Source organism: Uloborus diversus, chromosome 6 (assembly GCF_026930045.1).
Source record: "Uloborus diversus isolate 005 chromosome 6, Udiv.v.3.1, whole genome shotgun sequence".
NCBI lineage: Eukaryota > Metazoa > Arthropoda > Arachnida > Araneae > Uloboridae > Uloborus > Uloborus diversus.
The window spans coordinates 59,365,532-59,377,179 of NC_072736.1; the positions used below are offsets into that span (position 1 = coordinate 59,365,532).

General features: G+C 31.1%; 1 protein-coding gene across 2 annotated transcripts in view; it reads right to left on the minus strand.

Moving 5' to 3' along the window:
* Positions 1 to 10,272, minus strand: part of LOC129225255 (serine-arginine protein 55-like) — a 51,757-nt gene extending 41,485 nt beyond the window's left edge. For both annotated transcript variants that reach the window (XM_054859839.1, XM_054859838.1), the window contains exons 1-2: positions 10,121 to 10,272; positions 9,884 to 10,012 (exon numbers count right to left, since the gene is read on the minus strand). In XM_054859839.1, the coding sequence (XP_054715814.1) occupies positions 9,884 to 10,006 (123 nt within the window). In that variant the 5' untranslated portion in view covers positions 10,007 to 10,012; positions 10,121 to 10,272. The remainder of the gene's footprint in view (positions 1 to 9,883; positions 10,013 to 10,120) is intronic.
* Positions 10,273 to 11,648: the final 1,376 nt, after the last annotated feature.

The following is an 11,648-nucleotide window of genomic DNA, read 5'->3' on the forward strand; positions in this document are numbered from 1 at the left end:
TGAAATCCCAAACACGGAAGCAATTTTTCGCGATGTTGCATACACATGTTCAGAAAATTGCATTGGTGAAATACTTTTTTAAAAATTCTAAGCACAATTCGTTGATTTTTGAGAGAATTTAAGCACTAAGAAACTTTTTCAAGGTTTTAAAACTTTTTCAAGGTTTTCAAGCACTTGAAAATGAACTTTTTTTTTTCAAGCACTTTTCAAGGTTTTTCAAGGGCGTACGAACCCTGATCATGTCCCCTCGGTCTCTTCTTTGCTCAAGACTGTACATTTTTAGCCTTCTAAGCCTGGAATCATAATCTAAGTGGGAAAGTCCACTTATTAGCCTTGTAGCCCGCCTTTGAACCCTTTCCAATACATTAATGTCTTTCTTAAGATAAGGAGACCAAAACTGAACAGCATACTCCAAATGGGGTCTTACCAAACTTCTATATAAGGGCAGAAGAACTTCTTTAGATTTATTTGAAATAGATCTAATATGCCATGTTATCATGATTATTAGTAATCAAATCACAAATCAGAAAAAATAAGTAATTTTGGAGATAAACATAAACTAAATTAGCAATTTACTATATCAATTTATTTTGAAATGATTTATTTTATTTTAAATTGTTTTAAATATTGATTACTATAATTTATGTGAATAAATTTAGAACGTTATAGGGCAAAATCATCTCAAATCAAACTACTTCTCAAAAATTCAAATTTGCTGTAAAAACTTGAATGATACCTCATTTTAAAGTGAAAGCTTGCATATGAATTTGAAAATGTGTTGATAATGCTTATATTTGCAATAGATTTTTGGTTTTGAGTTCATGGTTAGGCATCTATCAATAGAGTTAGAAACAGCAGTATGCAAGGGTAATAAGTTAGATTATGTATTTAAAAAGGAAAATATCAAATATATTTTTTTTTTCAAATGTCTTATTTGCATAATATTCAAACATTTTGAATAATTCAAACAACTTTTTTAACAATAGATTTAATATGTCTGAAAATGCTTAGGAAATTTTTTCTGAATTACTTTGGTATGTCCTTCACTAATTTCGGTTTAAAATGATGCTATTAATTTAATTTTTAGCAGAAAACTCCCAAATTGTGAGTTTACTTTTTGTTTCAATTGAATAACATTATACTAAAAAATAATTATTATCTGATGAAAATAATTGAGTAATCAATGGTAAAACGGACGTACCAGTACGTCCGTTACCAAAATTAGGCAGTTTCAGATTCTCCATTTTTAGATGGTTTTTGATTATTTTTTGTTCTAAATACGTAAAGCTTTTTTTTTTATCTTGGTAATGTTTTTAATATTGATTTGTCATTCTTGCTCTTGAAATATTACTGAAAAAGATACTAAAGCCATTCTTAATTCATGTGTATGGTAAACATGGTTAAAGTACAGAAAACTTGTAAAGCAAAGTGAATGTGAACAAAATTGTCTCACAGGTGGATATCTTAAATTTTATGTATTTTGCATGTGAACAAAGCTGTTTCATAGGTAGATTTCTTAAATTTAATTAAAAAGTCAAAAGAAAATTCTAAGTGCTTAGTGGGATAATTCTCAAAATACTTTATATACTAGATATACATGAATCCTATCCGTTTCTGCTTGTTTAGATTATGGAAAAATGAAGAGATTATACCTATCTCAGATATTAAAGAGTGAATCTTTACAGATGGAGTTTCTTCTCAGAAACTCAAACAAAAATATTTTTTCATCTTAAACAGAAAAAGTTTGATGTTGAATTTCACATATTTGAAAAATTAAACACTCAAAATCACTTTAAACTATTTTGTATTTTTTCTTAGGAAAGGAATGTTTAACGGCAAAGGGGGGGGGGGGGGGCTCCAAGTTCAAGGCATAGTTAATGCTGCTTCAGAATTTGTTCCACTTGCAATGGAGGTCAATCCAAAAATACATAATTAAATCGATAATAGCTGTACCTAATATCCTAGGTTTACATTACATATTACATCATACTACATTACATATAACTATAAAAGACTATCAAATCCTGTACCTGATGAATCTTCAGGAATAGATAAAATGAAGGAGTGCAAAATTTTACAGAACAGACTGTGAAGAGGATGAAAATGATTATAATACTAAAAAATTAGGATCATTTTGTCAATGTTAAAATTGCAACTATAAATGCAAAGAACTGTTATTCATAGCTAAACTTACAAATCTGAGGTGAGGGGATGTTGGGTATAAGGTGCAATATTTAAAGAAAACTGAAAACAGTGAGATATTTAGACAACGTACTGAATATTATCATTCCATTATACTACAGTAAAACCTCGCTACAACGATAATCCCTCTACTACGATAATATTTCGTGGTCCCGGTGAACCCGCATAGGAATTAATGTTATCCTCCTCTCAATATTGCAATATTCTCTACAGCAATAAAGCCCTGTAAAACGATTTTCTTAAAATTTTTAACTCTCCTTTATTACGATAATTTGGTTTTAAAACATAATGAAAAATATCCTATTTTATCAACTTTTGTCATTTTTTCCCGTTTTCTCCGACAAGAGAAGAATTACTGCTTATTGTGTACTTATTCCTTTTCACCATTGTAAGAATTATTAAAATGTTACATACCCATTTTTGAACTTCAAAATTTTTAGTAAGAACAGCATTCAAATCATATTAACAAAATACTCAAAAAATCCTACAAAATGGTGATAATAAGCAAGGTTTAGGAGAACAAATTAAAAATTATTTTTTTAAATCTATAATAATTGAACTCATTCCTATGGAGGACAGGAGAATGACATGAAACCTGGGGACAAACTTTAAAATGAATTTACTTGATTATTTAAATAATTAAATTTAGTTCAAAGATGTTTTTTTACACCTTTAAGTATGTTTAATTTAGTACTACAAATTAAATTTGGGGAATATTGATATAACATTTTTGAATAATTTAAGTATAATTTGAGAAACGAATGGGGGTATGACAAAAGAGTGACTTTCTGGTTATTCAAAAACTTTTGTTGGGAAGAAAAAAATGAGTTATTGTTTCAATAGGAAGGTAATAACATCGGAAAAATTATTTCTACCTATTAAGAAAAGAAAATAAAATTGTAGGTCAAACAATCCTTGTGATAAGCTCCCGAGACATAATATTTTTAGGATTTTTATTATCACCCAAATACATTTCTTCCTAGATATTGTATACTATAACATTAAAAAATGGAGTACTCTATTGTATTTCAAAATATGTAGGCCCTCGATATAACAATATATCCCTCTACAACAATATATTTCTTTGGTCCCCAAAATATCATTGTAGCGAGGTTTTACTGTACTACTTTATTATGATACTGGTTCATACTATGGATCTATTGAATTTTTCAAGTATTGACAACCAAGTTCAACATTATTTTTAAATTCCTGTATTAAAATTTTGATTTAATCATCACACTTTTTTATCAATTATTTTCATTCTTATTATTAATCTTTTGGAAAAGGTATGTCCGTTACCACTGTTGGTGAGTCCGTTACCGACACAAAATAATTTTTATTGTTATAATAAAAAAAAAATTATTTCCAAGTTTTGATTGTTTTTAAATCATAGTACACTTAAGCCTGTAAGAAAAATATTTTTTCACTTGTGAGATACAGTGAATCAGAGATTTTTGAACAACACTAGCCGTCTATTGAAAGTCTTGTTTAAAAATAGTACCTACATCCATTACCATTCACAAAAATGTATAGTTGTCAAATTTATTTTAAGCATGAGGACAAAAACTTGTACAGGGTGAAAGGAAATGTTGGACTTGATGTAAACACGGCAAAATCTTAACCAACAAATAACTAAATGAGCTAGAAAACATAATGAATTGTTATACAGTAAAACCTCGCTATAACGATATTTTGGGGACCAAAGAAATATATTGTTGTAGAGGGATATATTGTTATATCGAGGGCCTATATATTTTGATAATACAATATGTTCTTTTTATTTAAATGTTATAGTATATGCATTACCTAGGTGTAAATGTTTTTATATATAGTATATTTGTAATACATTTATTGGCAAGGTGTTAATTATGATTAAATATTATTATCAATTGAAATAAATTCCGAGAATAAGCTCGTAAACATATCTCAAATCCGTTTTTATCGAAAAACATCCAATATTTTTGTTTGTTTGGCCACTTTTTTGACTGTTAAGTCAACCAACAAGGTATACATTGAGTCCAAAGCACGAAAATGATCCCCGTTTGTGGATGGAAGACTTGAAAAAAATGTCCGCAGAGATTCCATTTATTGGGATATTTGTTGCCCTCATCTCTTGAAACCACTTCAGGACGGCAGCATCAATGTTTTCATTAGTCGCGACTTTTAGTCGTTTTCGCTTGGGATTAACTGAATTTGATCTCACAGCATCTTCAATATGTTTCCTCTTCTTGAGGAACGTTGCAACTGGGTCATTCCGTGTCAGGTCATCACACGGTTTAGGACGGACCGTCACAGAACTGGATGAAACTTGGTACATGAAGAGATTTAGCCCAGTTATGAATGAAAATGCTAAAAAAAAAATTTCTTTCACCTCATTCAAAAGTTATTAAATATTAATTATTCAAATTTTCATCAAAAAATGCCACACTTTGAGACGGTTAAATCTCATTTTCTCAGAAACTATAACAGATACATGCTTGAAATTGGTCTTGTTTTGAAGCTCTTTTAATGTGCTTTAATTTGATGTGCAACTTGATAAAATCAAAAAATAATAATTTTAAAATTTAATTAAATTAAATTTTAAAATTTTAATTTCTTAAAAATGGACAATTTTAAAATTCTGAAAAAATTTACAAAATTACTTTGTGTTATCCTCTAGCATATTACCAAGTTTCATATTGGGATCTTAATGGGATCAGATGATACAGGGAGGACAAGTTTTACATATATCAAAGTTTCTGCATTTTGGACAAAATACCTTTCTGATGGATTACTCAAATATTATTCTAAGTTATTAAATTAGCACAGGAAACTATAAATGAGCTGCTAATAGTAATGTAAAACCTTCTAATGTCTTACACCTACTTTAAAATTGAATGAAATTAAAATAATAATGGAAATGAAATAAAATAACTGAAAGTTAAAGAAATGAAGTTTGCACAGCAGAAGACAAGGCTTGAATGCTGACTGAAGATAGTTTCAACAGGAATTGTGTATTACAGAACAAGAAAGTATTATAAACACCAGAAAGAATCCCTCTATCCCCCCCCCCTTTTTTTGTGGAAGGATCATTTTGTAATCCCAAATATACCCTCCCCCTCCCCTCTCCTAAAAATTTTCAGATCATCTTCATCCCTTCACCCTTCCCCAAATAAATAAATAAAAATGAACATTTTATGCTCTGTTTGGCAAGCATTTCTAGAGGTTTAGTTTCCCTCTTCATGTGCTGGTTTTCTTTTCTAAAAGAAGACAACAAGAAGAAAAGAAAACACTATGACTTAAAAAAAAAAAAGGATCTTGCAAAAAAAAAAAAATAGTTTCAGTTTTATTCCTTCCAAAAGTCTAGACGCCTTTTGATGCAAGGGCACTTTTCTTTTTGTTCAGTTCATATGTGTTACAAAAGAAGTTCATGTGAGTGTACTGCTTTTGATTATTTTTGGAAGGGGTTTTGGTAACTTAAGGTGCAAAATCCTTTCTTTCAAAAAAATATTGTCGCCCCCATGCCATAAAATTATGACAGGCTTTTATTAATTCATTTCTCCCTTTTCTTTAATATTAATAGTAACTATTATTTACTTATTTATTTTGTGTACTCTAAAATTAATATTGCTACAAACAATTATTTTGGCAAATTTTACAAAAACAAAATTTGATTATAACCTCCCCCCCCCCTTTTTTTGGAATTAGTAAGTTATCTTTTGAAACTAAAGGGGGGGGGGTGCTTTTGAGATTTTACGGTACTGCTGACTGAACTCCACAAGCAAAAACATGAAACATGTTGAAAAATTTGTCAATCCCAAACCAGTGACAGGTGGAGAAAAAAACAGTGAGGCAGAACAAACCATTGGATCTCATTCTCAATAGCCACCCCCAGTCTGTTTCATTTTGTTAGCAAAGGGGGTGAAAAGGGTAGCTTACTGTTTCAGATCTGAATTTGTAGTGGATTATTTTAAGTTCACATCCTAAGAGAAAATATTTTCCTTTTTTTCCCTTTCTTCGTTTCCTATTTTAAAATTTTATTTCTTTTTAATTTATTTTTCTCAATAAAATGAGATTTAGATGATTAATATTTTCATTAATGAGTTATTTTTCAGGAACAAATCGTGCTAAGAAAAACTTTCTAGTAGACAGTTCTGCATAAAAAAGTGAACATGTATGAAGCATATTTATTTATTTATTTATTTTTTTTGCACATAAAATAATAACTATTCAGCACAATAACCCATATTTTGGCAGATATGTGAAACTTGTCCTCCCTGTATCAACTGATCCCATTAAGATCCCAATATGAAACTTAGTGAGATGTGAGAGGATAACACAAAGTAATTTTGTGATTTTTTTCAAATTTTTAAAATTGTCCGTTTTTGAGAAATTTAAAATTTAAAATTTATTTAAATTTAATTTTAAATTAAAAAATTTTGAATTTCATTAAGTTGCATATCAAATTGAAGCAGATTAAAAGAGCTTTAAAACAAGACCAATATCAGGCTTGTATCTTTTATAGTTTCTGAGAAAACAAGGATTAACAGTCTCAAAGTGTAGCATTTTTTAACAAAAATTTGAATAATCAATAATTAATAACTGCTAAATGAGGAGAAAGAAAATTTTTTTTTTAGCGTTTTCATTCATAACTAGGTTAAATCTCTTGATGTACCAAGTTTCATCCAGATCTGTGACGGTGCGTCCTAAAATTGCTCCAAATTGTGTTGATTTGACGTGGAATGACTCAACTGTAGATTGAGATAATCCATATTTCTTAACTGCATCAACCTGCTTCATTCCTTCATCAATATCGCTGATGACGTTGAGTTTATCTTGAAATGAAATTTGCTTTCTCCCTGCCATCTTAGGGAAAAATACACTAGTAAATAAAATCAAATCTTTCGTTTTCGTCGATCATGTGACAGTGATGACGCAATCAGACGGGAATGTTACACCTTTTCGGATCATCTTCATTTGCCACTCACTCAAAAAAAAAAAAAAAATGAACATTTTCTGTTTTTTTTACTTGGCAAGCATTTTTAGATGTTTAGTTTCCCTCTTTATGTGCATGTTTTCTTTTCCCAAAAAAGAAAAAAAAAAAAAAACACTGTGGTTTAAACAAAATAAAAGAAGAATTTCGGGGGGGGGGGGGGGCAGTTTCAGCTCTTTACTCCTTTGGTCTAGACGCCTTTTGATACAAGGGCGCCTTTTCTTTTTGTTCATATGTGTTGCAAAAGAAATTTATACGATTGTACTGCTGTTTTATTTATTTTGGAAGGTGCATTTTTGTTTTGACTTGTGAAAATGAACTATCTCCAGCGTGACGCCATTTTGGAAACGCATTGTTTAAAATGTAGCGCGAAACTTGGAGCTAACCATTTTTAAAGAAAAAATAAAGTTTTAAGTTTTTTTTTTTTTTTTTGAAAATAGGAGGGGTTACTTTCATGATTTTACTGTACTTGAAAACCAAATTATCGTAATAAAGAGGGGTTGAAAACTTAAAAAAACATCGCTTTACAGAGGTTTATTGCTGTAGAGAATATCGCAATATTGAGAGGAGGATAACATTAATTCCTATGCGAGTTCACCGGGACCACGAAATATTATCGTTGTAGAGGGATTTATCGTTGTATCGGATAGCGTTGTAGCGAGGTTTTACTGTATTTTTCTTGCAAATGGTACGTTCGTTAGTTTGATTTTGCCCTATATGGAAATGCATTACATTGCATGAAAGACACAATATAGACAAGTATTTTCCATTTTAATTTGGCATAAAAGTAAAATACAAATTGCATGATAAAAAAAAAAATTTAATCGAACATTCAGTATTCAGCTAAATGTTCAGTTAGAATTTTAGCTGCACATTCAGTATTCCGCAATTTATGTTTTTTGGTGCATTCTGACATGACACCTTGACTTTATACTAAAATGAAAGTTTTAGTACTGAAAAAGATGAACAGAATAACAAATTTTAAAAAATGGAAAAGACGTGTCTTCCCAAAATGACAATTACACGTTTTGAACCAAAAAAATTTACTTGAATAGGAGTGAGAGTGAGCGGTTGCAAGTCAAAAAATTTACAATTTGAATTAACATTGATTGAGGTTCCATTTTAGTTCTTTCGTTAAATGTCATCTTCAAGCAAAAATATACAAGGTCTTTTATGTTGATTGGGACAAAAAGAAGGAAACAGTATAACCCATTCGGATCAAATGTGTCGAGTTTTTTAAAACATTCATACTCAAACAAAAGGAGAGAAGTTATGATAACAAGAACGTAACAGTAAGAACACTAAACTTTTTTTGAGCAATCACGATTGCTAATTGTTTTCATTTGACCCTTCTCGATGTCCGGTCCCCTTTTCAACCCCACCGTCCTCTGCAGGTGCGACTCCTCCCGGTAGCCGCTGCTCCTGGACAGTGGCGTCCATGTCCTACACACACACGCTCAAATACACTCACACACATCCACACATGCATCTTTACACACATACACACACGCCAACGTGCATACACACAGGTCTACGCACACACACAAGCCTACACATACACAATTGTGTACACGTAACCGCTCAAAAGGAGGGACAAACTGTTTCTAGAAACAAGTGAGTGGGGTATTAACCAATGAGTAGGGTCCTGTCGCAATTCGTGATTGAGAAAAACATAATTTTAACTCAAATTTTCAAAATTCAAATTAATTTTGAAAATTTGATTTTTTTTGACTTTATGACCAGCTTATGCATAGATTGTACATATAATTATATAACAGGGGTGCCCGGGGACGTCCGTGGTGCAAGCTGTGGCATTGAAATTTTTAGAGAAAGCAATTTATTCAGAAATGACAATTTTCAAGTTTAAACAAGCAACAGGAAAAAATCTTCCAAATATGAAATCCTCACTAAAGACTGTTGGAGTGTTGTAATCGAACCATCTGAAAAAATTATGACTAGATTCATACAAGCATGCTTCTGTAACACACACTACATGGTTGTATACTTCACACTGAATTCTGAGGAACTCATAGCTCATCAATTTTGTGGGACATTGAAAAAATATTTCAAACATTATCAGTCACTTAGGTGTAAGTTGCCATTCCTCCCAGGCTGGTTTCCTGACTCAGAGCTTTACTTAAGATTTCACGTCACATCGTCAGTTCTTTCAACAATCTCCAGAACCAGTTTCAGTCTTTGCTTGAAATTTCAAACAAGGTTTTCAACACACTTGACATTGTTTTGACAGATAAGTGAAATTCTAAGACATGGAGAAGTATGAAAAGATTTTCTGACGTAAGGAGGAGTTTGAAAATCAAATTTCTTTTTCCACAAAATCTAACCCCTAATCGAAAAAAAAGGAAGACAAACTTGGCTTTATCCCTAAACATTATAAATTCTGTAAGTTCATGCTATTATAAAGCAATAATAACACAAATTACAATCACGACAAAACCAAATTGAATAATCATTTGAAAACTAGACTGACATGACCATTAACACTCGACTATGCCCATCTAAATACCGATTCTTTTGACAGCTAAAAACAGAGCTAAGTTGAAAACAAAGAACACATGCCCGGTTAATTACGTAAAAAAAATAATAATATTCGGGAACTATGATGGAAACGTATGCTCAGACTGCTGAGCAGCGTAAGTGTAATGTCGTATCAATAAACATATAATATCCAGAACGAAAAAATCAACTTACCACAAAGCCAAATCCATTCTTTATCAAAATTTCACGAATTTTTCCAAATCCTTTAAAAAACCTCTCTAAATGCTTCTCTCTTACTTCGTAACTTAAACGTCCTATGTATACCCTAGCACTCATTTCTTCCTATGAAACGAATGTGAAAAAAAACAATTATTCATTAATAAAAAAAAGGGATACTTGCAAATCAATACTTTGAGTAGAGATTGATACTTTAGTCTAGAACCAACTTGCCTCTTTTTTTATCTATCTTGAAAGAAACTCTAATCTTTCTTCAACACAAACACCAAGTCAACTTTACTTTCTATATTTACGTTTCTAACTCCTTTTAAAGTTTAGTTTAATTCAAGAATTTTCACAAAATCTACGGGGGAGTTTGAAGTGAAGAAACGGTTAACAGCGTCACAGTTGCGGTTGCGATGAAGAAGAGATTGTCATGTCATTGTCAGAACTTCAGAAGCATACCTTCATGTAAATACGGAGCAACGGAACTTACATGCGGAATGGCAACAAACCTAGGACTGATCGCTCTTTTATTAATTTTAGCTTGGCATTTTTAACCATCGACATGTAATAGTTTATAATAGCTCGATGTTTTTAATACTGTGTCTCTAAAAAATAGTACAATCAGATACAGAAGAAAAACATTTCGCAACTCCAAAAAACTATAGGGGACACCACTGTCTAATGGCGGTTGAAACAGGTAAAAAAAACATCTGCCGTAGCGTAAAAATTGCTTTGAGCTTAATTAATGACAGTAATTTTTGCTTTTATGATCGTATGTATGAGTTTTTTGTTTGTACCGGCCTAGAGTTCGTTGTACGAAAACATAGTTTCATGTAGAGAATCTATTCCGGAGATGATAAATTATGATCCAGAAGCATTGAACGTTCGAAAATAATGCAAATCACATAAGAAGTTGCTTTCAAGCAACCATTCCCACGATGTAGAATTCATCAATTCTTGATGGAGTTCCTTCGTGTTACTGAGCTTGGTTGATTTCCCCTGGTGGATGCTTCGTTTTCTTTCGTAGAATGAAATCAATTCTTGATGGACCTCGAATTACATTTGTCATGTACTTGTTTTTCCGTACATTGGTTTTAATGTCCAGTGTGACGAAATTTTCGGCATTTGATGACATTTTCGTCACATTGCGTACTGACGTGGGGATAAGAAATTACGCCCCACCTATAGATGAAAACAGTCGGGAAAAAGCCGGAAATTTTCCGAAAAAAAAAAACGTTTTTTTTCCGAAGAGGTTTTTTTCCACTTCGAAAAAATTGAAAAAATGATTTTTTTTTCAACTTTTCAGGATGTTTCAATTGAAATTTTCAGCAAAAAGTGATTAGAAATTTCTCATACTTAAATTCGGATGCAATTTCCTTCCGCCCACCTCCTCCTTGTATGTTAAAATACTGTCTAATTTTCATAATGCAAGTTGTTGTATGATAATATAATTTGCATATAGATAAAAATACATTTAATACTTTTCGAAAAAAAAATAAATAAATAAAAATAAATAAATAAACCAATATCCTTATTGAGGAATTTAATTTCCTTTTTCATAAAATAAACAAACATAACTTTAACCACAGAACTATGTTTCTACTGACTGCGAACCAAATGTACAGGGTGCGGGGGAAAAAAAAAAACGGGCAAGCAATTTTCCATATAACTTTATTAAAAATAAATTAATTAACAAAACACAAAAAATAATAATATGCGAAGACCTTTAGCAATGAATAAATTATTTGACCGCCTT